The 20,907-nt window shown below is 48.8% G+C and overlaps 1 protein-coding gene across 5 annotated transcripts in view; it reads left to right on the top strand.

Moving 5' to 3' along the window:
• LZTS3 (leucine zipper tumor suppressor family member 3) overlaps positions 1-14,237 on the top strand; it is a 34,991-nt gene extending 20,754 nt beyond the window's left edge. For 3 of the 5 annotated variants that reach the window (XM_065735991.1, XM_065735990.1, XM_065735993.1), the window contains exons 2-4: positions 7,433-7,921; positions 9,464-10,294; positions 12,814-14,237. In XM_065735991.1, the coding sequence (XP_065592063.1) occupies positions 7,472-7,921; positions 9,464-10,294; positions 12,814-13,524 (1,992 nt within the window). In that variant the 5' untranslated portion in view covers positions 7,433-7,471 and the 3' untranslated portion in view covers positions 13,525-14,237. Of the gene's footprint in view, positions 1-5,784; positions 7,922-9,463; positions 10,295-12,813 lie in introns of those variants that run through there. The other 2 variants (XM_065735995.1, XM_065735992.1) reach the window with 2 other exon arrangements.
• Positions 14,238-20,907: the final 6,670 nt, after the last annotated feature.

Here is a 20,907-nt window from a genome sequence, read left to right as displayed (position 1 = left end):
GGTACCTAATGTGTCCCTTTGCCAGTTGTAGTGACAGGGAAGTAGGACATGGGGCATGGGATGTGATATTTTGCCACCCAGCGTGTCCCTTGGCTGTCTGGGGGACAAGGAACTGGGACGTGGGATATGGGAGGGGATATTTTGGTACCCAATGTGTCCCTTGGCTAGATGTGGGGATAGAGAACTAGGACATGGGATGGGACAGGCTGGTATCCACTGTGTCCTTGGCCAAGTGAAGGGATAGAGAAATATGACATGGGATATGGGATGGGACAGGTGTGTCCCTTGAGCAGCTGGCAAGATGAAGAATCTAGGACGTGGGGATGTGAGAGTTTGATATCCAATGCACCCCCAGTGATGGGACTCTTGGGAGACCCAAGGCCCCTTGCAGCTGAGAGCAAAGAGCATCCTGTGCTGGGAATGTCCCAAACTGGGCACTGCCACCCACTCCTGACCTCAGCAGAGAGATGGATGGGGACGGAGGAAGCCACCATCTGTGGGCTCTCCCTTGGCAGCAGCACCAGCTCTCCCTGAATTGCTGCCTGGGTCTTTTCATCTCATCTCTTTTGTTTCAGGCTTATTATGTAAATAGCTGATGCGGCCCCTGTAATGAGAAAGTAGTTTCCCAGAATACAAAAGGCTGTAATTATCTCATTAGCAGACAGAAAGGAAAAGGAAACGTCTCTGAGCGTCTGCTTTTATTTCCCACAGAAGCTCAAGAAAGTGCAGCCCCCAGTGGTGACCTCAGTGTCCCACCTCCTGCCACCCTGACCCCATGCATGGGTCCTGCTTTCTCCTACACAGCCACATCCTGGGGGCTGATGGCTCCCAACTGAGAGCAATAACTCCAGGAGTGCTGTGGGTCCCCTATTCCCAAAAGCCATATTTCCCAGCAGGAATCCCATGCTGGGATGATAGTGTGTGTAGGTGTGCTGCAGATGGTAGAGATGTGTGGCCTGGAGGAAGGAGAAGGAGAGCTTTGGGTCTTTGGGAAGCAGTGAGATTTCTCCTGACATTGTCTGGCTTCTGGCAGTGGAAAAAGCTTGTGGGTGGGAAGTCAGCAATTTGCGCGCTCCACAGACAGGTTCATGTCCAGCAGGGCCGTGCTTTTGTGCCATGTTTCAGTGGTAGAAGAAAACCTGGCAGCCACCAAAGCAGGATGCCAGAGACGGGAAAAGGAGCTGGGGGAGGTGCAGCAAGAATGATTTGAGGGCTGGAAAAAATGCCTGGGAGTGAGCAGTTGAGAAAGCTCACTCTGTTTTCCTCTTCAAAGTGAGGCAGTTTGAGAAGGGTGAAGGAGAAGACGTGTTGGAGCCAGGTCAGAGTGGATCAGAGGTGTCCAGGCCTCACGTGGATGTGCTGTTGGCATGGTGGTAGAAGTGGTGGAGTCACCATCCCTGGAGGCGTTCAGGAAACACTGAGATGTGGCACTGAGGGATGTGGTGTAGTGTGCACGATGGGGATGGGTTGACAGTTGGACTAGATGATCTTAGTGGTCTTAATGATTCTACGATTGCCCAGCTTTGGGCCCAGCATGGCCATAAGAAGGGATGAGTAAGAGTAACAAAGAAAATCTCGCTGGAGAAATGAAGTAGGTCCACCCAACCTCACCATTGCTTCTGGAGGTGGTTCCTGGGGATGCAGGGTGTCCATACCAACCCCCAGCAGCAACCTTTGAGGTTTCTGGGGGCTTTGCTGGGATTCGGGATCAAATATCAGGTCGAATATATGGAAAAAAAATTCTTCTCAGAAGGAGCGGTTGAGGTGTTAGAAAAGGCTGCACAGGGAGGTGGTGGAGTCACCATTGCTGGAGGTGCTCAAGAAAAGGGTAGACGTTGCACTAAGTGACATGAGTTGATGGCTATGCTAGCTGATCTTACTGGCCTTTCCAACCTTAATGATTCTATGATCTTCCAAGGAGGCACTTGCCCAGCCTAACTGCAGGTATTGCAATTTAGTGGTGGTTCTCTTTCAGGGCTTGTTAGCCTCTAAACACAGGTGGACAGGACTCCCTGCATAGTCTGCTGTTATCTCACGACGAACTCATTAGTGATCTTCCCTTCTTCATCCATATGTCTTTCTGGAAGAAGCTGATACCATCACAGCACTTTTTTTTCATCCTGTGACACTGTTCCTATCCTGCTCCGTCACCCGGGACCAAGATGACTCAAGGCCAAGTTGGAAGGACAAGCCAAACCATTCCATTGTTCTAAGAATTGTGTTCACCAGACACCTCTCTGGCACCAAACTGAAAGACCAACAGAGCCCTAGGCACTGTGCAGGTGTAGGTCCTACAGAAACGAGTGTTTACACCTTTCCACTAATTGCATGCTCTTTAAAACCCAAGCAAACCAACCTGATGGCTGAAGGTCGTGGGCACACCTGTTACAAGGTGTGTGGGGGGGATTTTTGACCTTTGGGTGCCTTTGCAGGAGGAGCAAAGTGGGAACCACACGTGAGCATGCCAACACACTGCGTTGCTCTTGGGCTGTTTGCTGTCTCTTGCCCTGCCTGCAAGCAGCAATTGATTTCCCTCCCACGTGGCACAGTGCCTAGGTATGTCTCCCAAAGGCCTTTGTTACTAGAGTGTTAACAATTAACTTGCTCAGGCAGAAATGGAGCCAGGCCTTCATAATCTAGGCTTAGTTAACTATTCAGCTGCTTATCTGAGAGCAGTTTTGATTCTGTCTAACTGGAAGGCGTTTGCTAACTCGTCTGGATGAGGCAAAGTGTGAAGGCACTGGAGCTGTTCCCCAGAAATCCATGAGAACTGTGCTGAGGCAGCTGTGAAGGACTCCTCTGCCACATCCAAGGAGAAAGGAAATCTCACCCCAGGTTTTCTGTGTTAGATGCAAAAATGTCGCTGTGCACAAGGCATGGCTGCTTGAGGAAAGGCTGCCTAGCCCTGCAGTTAGATGGCACGAGCTGCTCATGCAGTATGGAGAAGGGTGTGGAACGAGAAGGAACCAGCAAGGAGGCTGTTTGGACCCATGGACGTGCGCTGTTGGGAAGTTGCCTACAAGCATCACTCCAGGCAGACAAAGAAACCCTCTTCAGCTTTTTTGAACACACAAATCCTTGGAAGTGGGAAATTAGACCAGCAATTGTTCTGGAAAGTTTCCCTTCTCCTCCTGCAGAAAGTCTCTTTCTTTGGTTCTGCTGTAACCAAAGGGCTCTGGGGAACCAGGAGCACAGCAAGGGCTGAGGGCTGGCTCCCAGGTGGCTGCAGCTGCAATGGGCACTGGGATGGTGGGATGAAAGTGATGTGTTCTCCATGGCCTGGTGAGGACAAAGAGAAGGCAACCCTGGTGCCCACAAGGTGATTCCTGCAGATTCACTTCCACCCTGCTTGCGTGGCTTGGGGATCTCTTCCCCACTCAGCCATGCTCAGAGGGGACTTTCCTCTCCAAAAGAGCAGCTACGCACTGGCACAGCTGCCCAGGCGAGTGGTGGGGCCACCGTCCCTGGAGGTATTCCAGAACCGTATGCATGTGGCACTGAGGGACGTGGTCAGTGGGCATGGGATGGCTTGGGGTTGGATGTGGTGATCTTAGAGGTCTTTTCCAACCTTCTGTGCTTCTCGTTCCTTCATCATCTAAAGAGAGGACTTGGGAGTGAAACGCTTCTCAAGGTTTGCTGCTCGGTTTGTGCCGAGGAGATCTGATTGCGCAGAGCTAACCGGGTTAAGGTAACCAACCGGTTCTCGTGGGCTCCCCAGGGGCGGGTGAAAGTCAAAGCTCTTTGCAGAGAGAGAGAAAAAAAAAAAACTAGCTCAGGAGGCCACGTTAGATGGGCTGCAGCCCTGCCAAAAAGCAGATGCCGGCCCGATGCTCCATCTTTAATTTGCTAATGCAGTGTAAGAACAGCTGCGTCCCCGGAGAGACATCACGGCCCCAGTTCTGCATCAGCGTTACAGGTGCTGGAGGGCAGAGTGGGAATTTTCCAGTCCCGAGGTCCCACCAGGGATGGAGCAGCAGGACAGATGTCTGCATTGTTTGCTACCTCATCTCGTCCGCCTCGCGCTTTAATTAGGCTGGTTGTGTTTAATGAGGCTTCCCAGGGAGCACGGGACCGTAAATCTAATGAAATCTGGGGGTGTCGGGTTGCGGTTCATAAACGTCGTTGCACAGTGTGCTGAGATCCTTGGGGGTGAGCACAGGGGGAAAAGCTCTGCAGGGTCACAGAAGAAGAAATCAGACGTGGAGGCACAGAGCCACAGCTCAGCTCTGGCTCGCTTCTTTCATTGGGAATGATCCATAAACCCAGTTTTAGTTAGCATTCCCGTGGCACCTATCCCTCAACCCCGGCCACGCTCAAATCCTGATTTCACAGCTCAGTTCAGGGGTGAGCAAGGCAAAACCTGGCTGAGAACTAGCAGAAGCCCCCCCTCCAAAAAAAAATAAAAAATAAAAAAAAATCCCTTTTTGGCAAAGAAAGCCGTACTGCTGGGGATCTGTTGGCACTTCTGGAATCCCCTTGAAAACATATTTTAAATGCTTGCCCGTATGCTCTGCTTATCAGCTCCTGGGTTTACAGTAAACATAAGCTAATAACCAGTATTTTATTTATTTTTTTTTTCAGTATGTTTTCTTGGATTTTTTCCAGTTTAAAGGGAGAGGGGAAAATCGTGCAAAAAAGTTCCATTTGCTGAGTGCTCTCTGTGACACAGCTTTGATCCCACGCCGTGAGGCAGCAGTTGAAATGTCTGCCTTTGGGTGGCTGGGGCTGAACGGGAACGTCAGCACAGTGGCTCAGTGTTCTAGGGACGTGACCCTAGGCAGAAGCCTCCTGATGAGAAAATCATCCCCTGGGATCTTTGGGGTCTCTGAGGGCTGAGAAAGGCTGCAGAGAGGACCGCTGATGGACACACTGTGGAGCAGATAAGGCATCTTCCTCCGTGGAGGCCTAGAGGTCATTGTCATCTCTCTGCCTGAACTGTAGCTCCTTCCTGAGACAAGAACATTTCTATTTTCTAGCTCACACTGCTTGCTTTTGCGCTGGCTGTTTTGTTTTGAAGAATCAGACTTTCCAATGATCTCATCCTGCCCTCAGAATCGCAGCACGGTTTGGGTTGGAAGGGATCTTAAAGCCCAACCAATTCCAGTCCCTGCCATGAGCAGAGCCACCTCCTGCCAGTCCAGGTGCCCAAAGCTCCACCTAACCTGACCTTGAGCCACGTCCATGGACAGAGCAGAAATCAGCACAAGAGTGTAAATGTAAATGCGTTCTGTTATAAATAACTGCCTCTCGTAGCAATCTCTCTGATTGCAGTGTTGGATGGATAGTAAAAATCAATCAGGGTATCACACAAAAAGCATCAGTGCCAGACCAGTGTTGCAGGGTGGATTTTGGATGTCCTTTCAGGATGGAGGAGGTTATACCACCAGGCACGTCCTATTAAGGACAGGTGGATACATCTGGTGTGTCTCATGTCACCCAGGCTCCTTCTGGCTCACTCAGGTCTTCAGCTTGGCTTTCCCTCATCCCACCCACCTGGCGCAGGAGCACTTCATTACAACTTTTTCTCCCTCCCCTGTTTTGGCCCAGAGGAGCTCTGCATCATCTCCCTTTAGCACCATAATGTCAGCCCCACCATACTCAGACCACGTCTCAGAAAGGGCAGTTTTCTTTAAGATCAGGGCACTGGACAAATAGAGGAGGCTACAAGCAGTAACCCTGAAGGAAATCTGTAGAAATGCAATTTGATAAAGCAAAGAGAAGCTGCCCAGACTCAGGGTGGTTTTTTTGGTTTTTTTTTTTTTTCATTATTAGTACAAGTTTTCCATTATTAGTATAAATACCAAGATTACATCGGAGGGGATCTCTATACCTAAGCAAGCTCTCCAAGGAAATAAACTCAGCTTTTCTGCTGGAGCTGGGGAAGGGCTGATTCAATAACTCCACCCCAAAAAGAAGGAAAACCCCACTGAAATACCCCCCCCATCTCCCTGTCACCTTGGAAATTCTGTAAAATAGAGGGCTTCTAGGACAAAAAAAAATAATAATAAAAAGAAGTAATCCTGTCTACAGAGAGCTAGCCAATACATTCAGTAAGAGTGGGTGAGCTGATAAGCCAAGTGTTTACAGCTGCCCATGTGGCACTGACTCTGCACCTGCAGGCTTGGTTCAGCTGTGCCCAGTGTGAACTGAAACACCTGAAGGCATCAGAGACCTCTGCACAGGCTGGCAGATAAAAGATGGGACTCCAGATAGACCAAAGTCCATCTGGAGCAGCACAGGGAAGAACATGCACACCCTACAAAGGCAAGCTAGAAATGAGAATTGTATTGCTTTTCCCAAAATACAGAGTAGGATTCATTACAGTCATCCAAACTTAGCAAGGTATCTTCTCCCTTCTCTGGTAATATATCAGGTAATAAGATCCTGTGTGAAAGATACAGTGTCAAATTCTTCATTGTGTAATAAGGCAATCAAAAAAGACCTGTTGTGGGACTTTATTTCTTTAAATAGGATTGGTTTGATACCTTTGTGGGCCTGATTGAAATAAAGAGGGTCTAATTTACACTTAAGGGGAGGGAAGGGAAAAACACAGGGACACCATCTCCTTCTATAGGATCACCGTGTTCTGCTCTCACTCAGCTCAACACAGAACAGTTTTCCTATAACTTCCTATTCTGTGGGATTATTCCATCTGTGCTGTTGGGAAAAACCTGTACGTTTCTGTAATTAAAGGCAATTAATTAAGAAAACTATGCCTGTGCTTTTTTCCCTAGTCCACCTTGAAACATGAACCCTGAGTCCCAGTGCAATGCAGAGTAGATATTGAAAGCTGGGTGCAAGTGTGCTGAGATAGATAGCTTAATTTTCAGAAGGGGATTTCAAGAGGCCTGAATTTTTTTAGGATGTGATAAACTTTACCCCTATAAGACTTGACTAGGCACCAATAGCTCTGGATCTTGAGGACCTTGGTTGTTAGTAAGTTCAATACTAATGCAATCACTGCTATTTGGGGAATTTCCTTGAAATACAGATCTTTCAGAAGTTTCCCCAAAACGTGGATGTTGGGTCTCTTTGAAACAGGGACTGAAATCACAGGACTGAGGCTTCAGGTTGTGGTAGAGCACGGGAGAGCATCCAGTTGTGTGAAGGCTGGTTCCAATGGAAAAGGAAAAGAAATAGGACTCTTGTGGCTGTGACCAGGTCAGAGACAACTGTTATAGCTGTTATCAGCATGTTATCTGCTTCCCATGGCCTTGTTTGGGTCAGTTCAAGGCACAGACTGAGCACTGCTCCCTGCAGGAGGGTTGAAGGTCACAGAGTTGGGCAGCCCCATCATTTGCTGCGTAACACACACCGAGCTGTGACAGCTCCTGCCCCTGTGCCACCCAAGCACAGAGATTTGCTCATCTCTGCGTGCGGTGGCAAAAAGGCATCTCTTAAAAGATTCCTTTACTTTTCCTCCTTCTCCCAGTGCCACTGACCTGTGCCTCCACTTCACCTCTGACCTGCCATGGCCACGCTAGAGACGCTGCCAGTTCTTAGTGATCCAACGTACCCCAATCCAGAAAGCTTCCACGGATTTGCTCCTCGGCCATCCCAAAAAACCACCCGGAGCATCATGGGGAGTGTGGGCAGTGGAGTGGCCAACGACCAGGAGTTTGCCATGAAGAGCGTGGGGACCCGGACCCAGAGCAGCGGGCGGCAGATGGAGGGCTCTCGCAATGGGTACTCCACACGGGAGATCTCCAACCGCTACTCCGGCGAGGAGAAGACGTACAAGTCAGAGAAGGTCTCCAATTCCCTCTACATCAACGGTGACCTGCGAAAGAGTGAGAAGGTGAAAATGGACATCTGTGGGAATGTGACCACCAACAATGAGAAGAACATGCCGCCTCCTCCCCAGTACCGAGAGCCCAGTAACCCACCAAAGATATTGCCAATCTCCGGCAAACTAGACCAGGTGAGGACTCCTGTCTCCTGGAGCACTGTGATGGTTGTGGCTTGGCTCTAAAAGCACTGCCCTGGCAATGGTGTAATCCTGACAAATAGGCTAATTCTTACGATGTAGATAGTGCCATTTTTATTTACAGTTAATATAATACTACTTTCACGGGGCTGAGCAAAGGACAATGCTGGTTGTGGACGAATCCAAGAGCATGATAACACGTCTTTCAGAGCTAAGCATCCAGTTCTTTGAATCATTTAACTCACCTGAGTTGCTGTGCCTACCTCTCCTATTGACAGAGGGGAGAGCTGGAGCTGGCATTCTTATTTTGGGGCCACTTACAGACCATCCCCTACAGCCCACTGCCACAAAAAGTTGTTACTTGAATGAAGCTGCATGAATCTGTTCAAAACCCTAGTGCTCCTGACGAGGGGCAATCTGATGAGGCTTGTAAAACTACCCCTGCAAATGTTATCCCCTGTCCAAGCACAGTCCTCATGGTTCATATGGGCTTAGAGGATGCCCGGAGCCCAGATGGTTTATGTAGCCTGCTGCTCTGCTCCAGCAGATCCCATAATTTGTGTTCTGGGGAGACTGCCAGATGCAGTGTCACTTCTGCAGCATTTGGTGGCCTTGTCTCGTGGGCCATTAACCTGATGGCTCCTGTAGTCCATCTCGATCCCACATGACGGGTGCCAGATTTTTGGTCTCCAGCCTTGCCTGCTCGCCAGGATTCATTTTGTTTCTTCTGCAAGGCATTTTCTAATACAAGGTTGGTTTCTCTGGGCTAATTTTCACCTGAAGCCCAACCCACAGTAGGGGAGACTCAATCCTATTTTGAGGAAAATTTTATTTCCGTAGGTGCACTCATGGGGAGAGGAATGTGCAAGACTTCTGAGGTTCTAAAATCCTCTCTAAATCCTTCGCAGCTGCAGTCCATTTTCCCTCCAGCATTGTGTCTGGTCACAGGAAACAAAAGTTTTAAATGAAAAGCAGCTTCAGCATGTTACTTGCCCAGCCTCACCGTGATGGGGCCATAGATGCCACCTACTCCTGCCCAGGTCATGAAGGGCATGCTGTCCATATAGAGGAGAGCTGACTGCCTAGTGCCTCTAGAGCAGGACAGCTGCTCATCCATGGGGTTGATTCAGTTTTCAGCAGAAGGGAAATGCACCCTCCAAGCCAGATGTCCTTCAGAATATAATCTGCCAAAATCAAAGTTGTTTTGATCCAGTCTGGTAGGCAGGTGGCAGCTGTTCTTTTAGCAAAGAGCTAAGAGGACCAATGGTGTATTCTGGGAAAAATCACGCAGATCTGGGGCAAGTCGAGCTCTTTTTTCAACTGGGGCAAAGGAAGATGAAGTGTTAACTTACGAGTGGCCAGCTCCTCTCAGGTTTCCCATGTTAAATCCCAAAGGACCTAGGCTGAGAAATATGGAACTAGGTAGCTGGAGAGGCCTCAGCTCCACCAACCCCAGCCTGCATTGATGTATCTCTTGTGTGTGTCATTACCAAACGTCCTACTGTCTTTGATGCGTGGTCCTTTTTCCTTTTGCAGAGCAATGAGCCCTTAGTTAGACCCTCAGCCTTTAAACCAGTAGTTCCTAAAAACTTCCATTCCATGCAGAACCTCTGCCCGCCGCAGAGCAACGGGGTGACAGAGAACAGAAAGAGCTTGAACCATGCCAACAGCAATAGCCCATCTGCACCCAAAAGTGGACTCGACAAGAGCAGCCTTAACAGGACTACAAACCAAGTGGGAGGCCTTTCGGATTCGGGCCGTAACTCGTTAACAAGTCTGCCCACATATGGGACAGGCTACAGCCAGCACGTGGGCCCGATGAGCGCCTCGACGAGCCACATCAACCGCATCGGCACAACCTACACGGACAAGAACATCGTGGGATACAACGGGATATCTACCTCAGACAGCGGCCGCTCTTCGAGCAAGAGCACCTCTTCGTTCAACAGACTGAACCATCTCAACGAAACGATGCCTTTCCACTCTCCTTCAACGGACGACATCATCCAAGACTTGGAAGACAGGCTGTGGGAGAAGGAGCAAGAGGTCCTCCAGATGAGAAGGAACTTGGACAAAAGCGAGGCAGCCATCTTCCAAGTGTTTGAGGAGAAGCAGAAGATCTGGGAGCGGGAAATGGAGGATCTGAGGCAAAACTACGCCAACAAATTGCAGCAGGTCTCCAAAAAGGCGCAGCGAGCCCAACAGGCCTTGCAGCTCCAGATCTTCAAGCTGCAGCAGGAGAAAAAAAAACTCCAAGATGACATGGGACAACTCCTCCAGCAGCGAGAGGAGCTGGAGAAGAAATTTGTGGCTTTCAAGAAGGAGCAGGCTGAGTTCCTCCCGAAGATTGAAGAGACCAAGTGGGAGGTAAGAGCATTACTGTAAGAAATCTTGAGTGAGGTTTTCACCGATAACCCCAAAGTACCTCTGTCTGTCCCAAGAAAATGGGTGTGGGTGAGTGGCCTCTAGATAACAGGTGACACTTTGGTCACCTCTTCGTGACTGAGCTCCAAACCTATGGTTTTCAATTACAATAAAATGAGTGCAACTTTTTGTGTGCACGTCCTGTGCTGGATAATAATTAGGCTTCGCAGTCAGGTCACTGCAATGTGGGACATTTGAATCCAGTTTCAGTGAATACAGGTACTTGTGCCTCCCAAAATTGGGTTTAGGGCTATTTTAATTAAATTCTTCTAACACCTGCGTTTGGACAAAGCTTGAAATGGCTTTTCAAATATTTGATTTTTGTTGTCGTTGAGGATGTAAAGCAAATGAACTACAGATGATACAATAGCCAAGCCTACCTCATGCTTTCCATTGCAGTGTGCTGTTGTCAGTTGCTAATAAGTTGATCTCTCTCAGACAGCTGAAAGGCAAATTCCTCTTTCCAGGTCTTACATATTTTTTACATCTGTTACTGTTTTTAGAACATTTTATCAAACTGCATTTGAATAGCCAATGCTAACACAGTTTGGGGCTTTTTTTTTTTCAGCTTGATCATGCAAAGAATTTTAATCCCTCCATGGGCTGGCTAGAAACTTTAAATTTATTAAGGCTGCAGTGGAGAAAAGTAGCTCTAGAATCAAGAAGGCCCTATCCTGCTAATCCTGATGGAAAGTCAATGAAAGGGGGATTAATTAGGGCTCTGCAGTGTACTATTTGCAGATATTCAGCAGAGCTTATTAGAGGTTTGCTGTGAAATCTCTGCAAGTTACACATGGGACAAGCACTCTGCCTTGTCCCACATGGGGCCTCCTTTGACCAGATGCTCTGCCTAGGTTCTGTGTGCTTTCCGACAAGTTAGGTCTAGAAAGCTTCCTGATTTTGCACTCATAAAACCGCAGATGGGTTTTTGACTATTTACTGCTCTAGTTCAGTCTGAAGCAGCTAACCCAGTGATAGCGATGGAAAGAGATGGGATTCAGATGATGGATCATGACACCTAGATTTTGTAGACACCTATACTCATTGACTGATACACTCCAGACTCCAGAGACTGTATTACCTAAATTTCCCCAGCACATAACTGAAGACTGAAATTCAAGTGTTTTAATCTGTTAGTTGATTCTTATCCAAGCTGCTCTTCATCATGTATTTCTCTGCCTTTTGGGAAAAGCTAGCCCATAGAGAGCATTTCCAGTAAACCCACAATTGAGATTGTGCACTTTTTTAGCTAGGCAGCAACTGTGTCTCTAGCTTTAACTACAGCTAAACCAGCATGATGTTGTTCTGCATCTGTAGCAGACAGACGCTGGGGTGGATGTGGGTACTCAGATTTATGTCTTTGAGCTCCAGGAAATACTAGTATCTGTAGGAACTGACTGTGGGTATGTCTCCTAGCCCTTCAGCTGCTCACAAAGGGAACTGGGCCATCCTGACTGCTGAGCTTCAAGGCTTTGCTCAACATTATGCAGCAGACTAGTCTTCTATAGCTGAGAAAAGTGGAGGTTGCAATGAGAGATTATTTGAGGAGCACTGACCCAACAGGACCATAGCAGGAAGGGATCTTGAAGGTTCAGATGAAGGGAGAAAAGGACAAATACATCATGTGTGACGAGAGACAGGAGCTTCAGTAAGACAGGACATGCAGGTCTGGAGGTGGCTACCAAGTCTTTTATTAATTATGTTCATCCTCTCTGATCACTGCTAGTCCCTTGATGCTGCTTCCCTGCCCAGATTCTTGCAAAAGAAAAGATTTTCTGTGCGACCGTCCAAAGATAGATCTGCTGATAAGAAGACCTAGAAACCCGCAAGACCATGGGAAAATGAGAGTTTGGACATTTCTATATCTGCCTTTCAACACCTTTCTTGATATTTGTTGGATTAAGCAGAACTAGAGATGTGTCATATAATAATTGTGCCACCTACATAGCACATACACACACTGCAGCAAGGGTGTTTGCTCAGGTCTTCTGTACCTAACCACATGGTGAGACTTGAGGCAGTCAGGATGAAACCTGTGCATGGCAGCCCCGGTTAAGCAAAAGTGGGGTGCATCTCTCACCTTGATCTTTAGCAGAGGGGCTGTCACTCTTCATGAATTCACACTTTAAAGGAATTAAACAGCTACCTGTCCCTGGACTGCTCCCAGTGCAGTGAACGCTAAAAGTTAGTGGGTTCTTCAGGATGGAAAACATCAGATGGCAAACAGGTAATATCCACTGTCTCTGCAGTTCTGTTTTATACCCTTAGTGTTTGGGGAGAGCCTGGCTTGTTTCTGTGTCTGAGATGCTTCCATCTCAGGCTTGCTCAAGGTCCAGCACCCATTGAGGTCAGTGGGAACGCTTCTGCAGAGTGCAGAGGGTTTAAGGTCAGGCACCACAGTAAAGGTAAAGGCGGTGGGTCCTTGCTGCCTTCCTCCTCCCTCATGAAAGCTCTCCTCACAGGTGTGCCAGAAGGCGGGTGAGATCTCCCTGCTCAAGCAGCAACTGAAGGATTCCCAAGCGGACGTCTCCCAGAAGCTGAACGAGATCGTGGGGCTGAGGACTCAGCTCAAGGAAGGTAAGAACTTCCTCCGGGAGAAGGAGGAACAAATCCTCACGCTGAAGGACTCCTACAGCTCCAAGAGCGTCAACCTGGAGATCTGTGAGAGCGAACTGCAGCGGAAGATGAGCGAGGTCCAGGTGCTGAGGGAAAAACTGAACCACTGTGAGCTGGAGGTCTCGGGACTGAAGCGGACACTTGCCAGCATGGGACCTCCGGGGCCTTTTGGTGGGGACCTGGCTGAGAAGCTGAGGGACCCACTGGCCTGCGAAAGCGATGAAGCCAAGATGCAGAGGCAGAGCGAGGACAGCGTCAACACACTGCGGAAGGAGGTGGAGCGGCTGCAGACGGAGCTGAAGCTGGAGAGGCAGCAACGGGAGCAGCAGGTGATGGACTTCGAGGAGGAGCGGCGCACGTGGCAAGAAGAGAAGGAGAAAGTCATCAAGTACCAGAAGCAGCTGCAGCTGAACTACGTGGAGATGTACCAGAAGAACCAACTCTTGGAGCACAAGGTGAATGAGATGAACACAAAGGCCACCAGCCCCCCGCACACCGAGGAGAAGAAACCATGGACTCCCTCCAGGCTTGAGAGAATAGAGTCCACTGAGATCTGAGGTGGGACCAAGACAGTACCCATCACTTTCTTATTGCTGTGCATGTGCTACCTACTCAAGCCAGTGGTCTTCTGAAGGATAACACGATACCACAGGAGCGGTGTGAGGTAGCTTGCACTGAGCTCCATCACCCTTACTCTATTCTTCTGTGCTCTGTAGGTAAAATAACTGTGGATGTGCGTTGTTTTTCTACTGATAATGCAACATCTCTTCGTTTTGTTTTGTTTTGTTTTCCTAGTACAGCTGGTGAGGGTCAATTGGCTCATTTGTAATCTGCCGTGACTGTTACTTCACTAGAGGCTGCCATCCTCTCTCCTACAATTCACCCCTCTTTGGTTGGTTGTTTTGGAGGGTTGTATTTGGTTTCTTTGGTTTTCCAAGCATTTATGTGCAGCAAAACAGTGCAAATTTGGCAGGTTTTTTGTTTGTTTGATTGTTTTTCAGGGCATTTTTAGCCACATTGGCTAATGGAGCAAAGCTCTTGGGATTGTGAGCAAACTCGCTGTTTTGCATTAAGTATCTCGTCTAGACGATGGTCTTAGTGAAGTTAGTGGAAGAGATTGGCCACTGATTTCAGTGAAACCAGACATATCTCTACCAGATGACCCTCTTGCAGCCCATGGTTAGCACAGTTGCAAGAAGCTAAGGACGTTCTTGTGAAGCAGTGTGAGCTTGTCCTGGTAACATAAGCCAACAAGGAGTGGTTGCCCAGTAGGAGCCTTGTTTGAGGCTCAACAGAGCTTGTCACATGTTGTGTTTTCATTTTGTCATGGTTTCTGTCTGCATTTCCACTTGCCTCCTGGGTTGTGACCCAGTCCTGGGAGCAAAAATGCCCTCCCATCTCTGCCTTGATCCCCCCATTCTTAGATATATTCACGCTGGCTACAGCAAGAAAAAATAAATTTTAGCTCCAAGCTCGTTCCCTTTGTCGAGAGTCCTCTGAATTCCCACAGTCAATGAAACAAGGTTTGGGGAAGCCTCCAAACTTGTGGGTTGTTTATGCAAACAGAAGCTTTAGCAATTCCCCAGTACTGGGCAATTGCACTAACCCATCCCCAAACGAGAGACAGTTTGGTGCATTCTCTGTGCCCAGGGTCTACTTACAAAAGGCATCTAAGCCTCACTCAGGAGCTGCAGGGAGCACATATCAGCACCACTGCTAGATTGCAATGAGGGAAGTGAGCATCAGCCTTCAGCACAACTGATTGGAATAGTGCCCATCGTGATCCCACATGGCATCATATATTCCAGGGATGGAGATATCGCAGGGCCAGCTTAAGAAAATAGTCAGCTACTAACTCTGAGTGTGAGAGCATTTGTAAGAAGAGACAATGCTTAAGATCACGTGTGTGCTTATGCCCTGGCAGAATAATAGCAGAATCTTACAGGTGCACTCGCTGAAAATGATGCAGGCATCAAAACACAGCACTTAACTTGAAAAGGTGGGCAAAGTGGACCTGATTCTCCCTTTCACAGACACTTCTTTACCACAATCCACAGTGAAGAGTAAAAAATGCTGTAAAGTGAGATTTGCACTGACTGGGCAGTGGCCAAAGGATCAACATAAGTAGAAATGTTGGCCCTTTTCCCTGAGGAGCAGCTAGAAGAACAAAGGTAGAATTTGCATCTTGGGATGTCTGTATGAGGTGAATTCAGGGAGAGTTTGGCCAGATCACATTTCACCTGCACACCAAGGAAGAACCTCAGGGTGTTGAGAGGCTGAAGGCCTTTCAAACAAAAGCCTGGATGCCGCTTTCCTTCCACGTTCCCTTCCCTCTGAGCACTCCCCTCTCCATCACCAGATCTGACCTTCAAGCTGAGACCATGTAGTGTAGTGTTGAGCTCCAGATTGAGCAAAAGAGCCTGAGCAGGTCAGAAGGGACTTCACTGAACTCATCACCCTCCAGCCAAGGTCAACAGATAGTATTACAGGGAGGAACTGCTGGTACCTGGCAGTGATCCCTGAGCTTTAGAAAATGGAGACGTGCGAAGAAACCAGTGTATTTCAAGACTGCAGTCCTCCAGCGAGGGCATGGCAGAAGGTCACTGGCATAGCACTGCTGCATCCTGCTGGAGACAGCGGAGCAAGTCCATGGTCTCCATCCCAGCTCTCCTCCTTGTTCTGGTGTTTCAGAGGCTGCAGCCTGAGCCAGAGGCTCCAGACACTCCATAAACACCCTGAGGAGGTAGATCCTTGAGATTCCTTCATTTCAAACACTGGGCTTTCTAGATGGAGTAGAACACCACACAATGTCAGGGTTGGAGATGCAGTATCTTGTGTTATCTTAACTTTCTTTCCACGTCAGATAAACCTGTGTCATCTTCCATCCCAAAGCAGCTGAGGGGGCCTTGTGCTTGTGAAGGGCTTTGCAGTCTTCGGGCAAAAGGGCAAAGCATAGAGAAATTGTTAAGAACTGCAAGAAATTGCACATCTCAGATGCCTGTCACTTGACAATTTTGAGGCCACCACACAAAAAAGCAAACAGTCCATTAACAAAATGTACCCTGGCCACAAGATAGGCTCAATGACCTATCTCATTATTGGGTCATTGCTTCTCCTGGCCCTCAATTCCTGATGAATTTGAGGTTGGTTTCCCATTACTCATCACAAAAACACCTACAGTGATAGAATTTTGAGTATCTGATGATGAGGAGGTGTACATTACAATTCCCTGCTGTGTTAACATCCAAGAGGAACTGGCACCAGCATCATCCTGTGGGACACCTCCTCAACAGAGCTTCTTGATAATCCAAATGCAAGAAAATCAGAGGCTCAACTGGCCTCCCCATGTACCTGAATCCCACCAGCAGCAATCAGGCAAGCCCTCCAGTGTGCCAAGTTTGCTCTCTCTGTCATCTTTTTCCCAGATGGTTGGGTTTTTTTTGCAAGGTTGAGCATGTCTTGGACAGTCCCAGTGAAACCTGAAAGCACCAGGGTTGTCTGATTGCTGCCCAAGTGCCAAACTGGTGTTTTGATGACATATCCTAAGAACAGCCAAGAAGAGTCACACCTTGTCCTCCTTTGAGGTTCAGACAGGGTTGGTAAAAAGTTTCTGTCCTAGAGAGTTTGGGCTTGACCATATCCCAGCTGTCCCATCCATCTTTTCTCAACCAGCTATAGAGATGATGGGAATCCATATGATGTTCTCAGGTGTAATTCTTCAAGTTCTGGTACTGCCCTCAAAACCTTGCATATGATTAGTGTCTTTACTGAAACAATTCATCTCTAACTTGCCTGCAACTTATGTGTAATAGTAAAAGCTTTGAGTCACATGGGGCTCAGGTCAGTTGCCCACGTCCAAGGTTTAGAGCCACAGGAGATGCTCTGGGATACCTGATAAGTGGGGCTGACCAATATGACCCAAGCCCTGTGAAAGAGCCAGGCCAGTGGTGGGAAGATCTGGAAAATCCCTAGTGGCATACCACCCACTGTGCAGGAAACGGAGTCAGCTGTTATGAGAGCAAATGCGAGGGATTTTGGGGATTAACTCCAACAAACCCCACCCACCAGGACTTGGGCTGACTAGGCTCACCTGGTGCAAGGAAAGGTGCAAGCAGCCCTTCTTACCATTTCTTCTATACCAGGGAATGGGCTGGAAGTAGCAGCAGATGTTATGCTCAAGCACTGAGCACTATGTACAGGGTGCTCAGCATTCTCTGAGCTTCTATTGGCTGCACTGGAAATGGAGAAGGCTCAGCATGTCCCAGGAAAGCAATCTGCTTGGAATCAGCTCCAAGAGAGCAGCCTGGTCTCACTTCGTCCTGCTTGCTCCCACCCTGAGCCAAGACTTGCAGCTGCCCCTTAGTTAAGGCTGAAGTCCCCCTGCCCATCTTGTGTCCCCACAAAACCTCCAGAGCTCCCAGTGGTGTCCCCCTAAGCCCCGTGGGAAGGACTAAACCACCCTACTCCTGTCCCTCACTGTGGCACTTTACGGCTTGCTTGAGACAGCAAGCTCTGGGAAATGTGACCAAAGATCTCTGGAAAGCATTGGACCGCGTGCTTGGAGCTGATTCTCAGCCTTCCCAGGAAGGAAGACTGATGTGGGCTGGGAAAGGAGAGAGGATGGGGTAGAAAGGAGGGTACTGTTCACAGTTCCTGGGTGAGGTGATTGTCCCCAGCTGGTGACACCAGTGTCCTTTTTGAGTTTGCCAAGTAGCTCCATGTGTCACCCAGGGTGAGTAGGGACTCAGGCAGCAGGATGGATCTGACTCCCCTTTTTTCTTGAGCAGTAGAGGATCTATGAGGAAGCATGCCAAGCCATTACGCTTATCTTCAGAGCCACACGTCTTCTCTAGTTTAGCGGCCAAAGGCCTGTTCTGGTTCAATGTGAATGGGCCAGGAAAATGTGAGAGCCAGTCCTTCTGACTGTCCCCTTCCCAGATCACCACTGGGCATCCTCAGCACGTTCATATACCCCTGCACCACGCCTCTGCCCCATGTCTGTGCTACGCTCTGCTCCATTCCTGGCAGGAATAACAGCCTGCTGATGGGCAGTGGCTTGTGCTGACCCTGCCCTCAGAGGGGCTTTCTAGACTGCTGATCCTCACATTTCCATCGTTCCCATCTCAGCTATATTAGCCCTGTTTGACCTCCAAGAGAGATCTTGCTTCCTGCTGAAGGACATCTCCACGGCCTTGAATCCCTTAAGTCAGTGCATGGGGTTTCACACCATCACAACACTAAACCCAGCCAGCTCCAAGGCTTCCCTGGTCCTTCCACCCTTTGCAAAGGAGTGTAAGGGACATAAGAATAACCACGATCACACAGCTCCCATGCCACCGATGAGGCACTGGGATCACATCCAGCAGTTTTCAGATGTCAGCTTCCCAATCAGATGTTCCACACTGGCAACGCAACTGTCAGCAAAACAGAAATGAGACTCTGCACTTTCAGGATAAACCTCCTCCCAATTTCTCTCCATAAAGGGGGATTGCATCAGATCTGGATCCTGGGACAACCTCTGGCATGTAGGTTTGTGTTTTCAGGGCTCCTCTACAGATCTGTTTTCTAAGCAGAAAGTCTCTGCTTTCTGTCACAAAGCAATAGGTTTTTCTAGAGAGATTTAAAAGGGACTCTTTCCAACTCTGATACTTGCAGGCAATCCAGTGTTCTCTTGAACACCATCATAACTCCAGTTCTTGGCTCTTCTACTTTAAAAAGAAATGCAAGGCCAGCTCTGGTTCCAAATAAACACGAATGGTGTGAGCTTGGGGGTCCCCATTCATCTGGAGAGCTCGTGTCCAGCAGGCAATCAGTGTGTGTCCCTGGGACATGTGGTCCATCCCCATCCCATGACTGTTACTGAGTGCCTGCAGCCAGTCAGCTCACTGCAGATCACTGACATGGGAGCCACTGGGTCCCCAGATGTGTCTGAGCTCAAAAGTCTCATTTGATGACAGCCAGACACCAACGGGAAACAAGGCTCTCCCATTCCTGGGAGCCAGGCTGTCCTAGGAACTCACTCAGAAGAAGATACCCATGGTGGATCATGGGTTCCCTTCCAGTGGCTGGAGGGAGCAAACGTGTCCAGGTAGAGCTCGATCACCGGTGCAAAAACGCACTGCCACCGGTGCCAAAATGCTGCACAACTGGCCTATGAGTCTATGCAGTCCTTTCCCACACAGCAGTGTCCCTGCAGAGCCCAGCCCAAGGAGGCTGGGTCTCCTCCAAGGTGTCTTTGTTTGCACTCATGTGGACCTGATAAATGCTGTGAGCTGAGAGGTGGCCCATCAGGACTCCCTCTCGGCCTTCACCTTGCACTGGGCAGTACGGTTGTGAGGGTTTCCTCATCCAAAATAGATGCACATTCTTAGTCAGTGGTTTCCGTGTCTTTTCTCCAGGAGAATAGGCCCCTAAAACCCAGCTCCCCAATAGCGGGACGTCAGGTTGAGTGAGCCTGTGCCCCAAGCAAGCCCGTTGTCTGATCTCACCAGCAATAAAAGCCCCGTGGGGGAGCAGCCAGAGCTTTCCAGGCTGTGCGTGTGTGTGTAGGATCTCTGCATCAGACCCTTCGTCCAACATTTTGGACCTGCCTGACTGTAAATTCAACCCCAGCCTCGTGCTTCCCTTCCTCTGTTTGTTTCTTGAAGCCTCGATCTCTCTCTGCTCTTACTGTGAATTCAAACCAGAAGTGTTCTGAACTCGACTCTGTTACTGTTTGTTCTGCGTTGACTGTTGCTGGTTCTCTGAACTGCGTTTAATGAGACTTTGCAAAAAAATAAAAAGAGGAAAAAAAAAAGGAAAAAAAAAAGAAAAACAAAGAAAAAATTATATATATATATATCTATATATAAACTTAAAAAAAAAATAAAGTATTTAAAAAGAATTCCATAAGGTTGGGTGTCTCTCCTGTCCACCGATCACTTCCAAACACTGTTGTCTTGACTTTGCCTCTGGTCAGCGTATTTAAAGAAAAGAGGTTGAAAAATAAAGAGATGAAATGCAGCATTCTGGGATTTTTGTGCAGCGAAGGTGTATCCATTTAGAAAGCTCTTGTTAAAACTATACCACATTTCACCATCTACTGCTTGTCTGTTGTATGTTTCCATGGGGTTATAAAGATGTGAAGAGCTGCTGCCTTTGCGATTTTCTACAGTGAATATATATATATCTGTACAGAGGTATGTATATATATAAATATACATGAAGATCTATATGTATACGTATCTCTCACTCTCCTGTCTCTATCTGACTGTGAAGGATTTTTATTGAGCAAAATAAAATGGAGAAAGGCCCCTTTTAAAAACCTGACAGTGTGGCTTGCCTGGTTGTGTTGCAGGTGGGGGAAGCAGCAAGACCATGAGGGACTCTGGGAGGGATACGGGCAGGGGAATGGTGCTTGGGGGCTGCCTGGAGATGGCCCCACGAGGGAAAGACATAGGTTGGAGACACCAGCACAGCCAAACACCTGCTTCCTTGTAGCCTGTAAGAGTGGGACGAACGTACTGGTAGCTCCTAGCCCAGAGGACAGCGGGGAGGCTGGCATCATGGATCAGAAAGGGAGAAGTGGAGCAACACACACGTCCATGACATCCCCCCCAAGCAGACGGTCGTCTCCAGTCCTGCTTTCACAGAATCATAGAGCGGTTCGGGTGGGAAATGACCTTAAAGCCCACCCAGCCCCAATGCCTGCTGTGGGCTGGCTGCCCCCTGCCAGATCAGTTTGCTCAGGGCCCCACCCAACCCAAGTGGAGCACCCCCAGCGATGGAGTACTCCCCAGGGCACGAGGACTGCTCGGGCTTTGCACAAATCTGAGAGCAAGCACCACGAGCTGGCGGGCAGCACAAAGCCACAATGAAGGCAGCAGGGACGGCCCCAACATGGCGCCTCGTCACGTGCCACCGGCAGCGCACCACGTGACGCTGGTACCGCGCTCCGCCGC

This window comes from Cyrtonyx montezumae, unplaced genomic scaffold (genome assembly GCF_038088225.1).
Source record: "Cyrtonyx montezumae isolate F1298 unplaced genomic scaffold, pur_monq_1.0 scaffold_2, whole genome shotgun sequence".
In the NCBI taxonomy this organism is placed as follows: Eukaryota; Metazoa; Chordata; class Aves; order Galliformes; family Odontophoridae; genus Cyrtonyx; species Cyrtonyx montezumae.
Note: the sequence above shows the minus strand (reverse complement) of the source record. Positions and strands in the feature narration are given on the sequence as shown.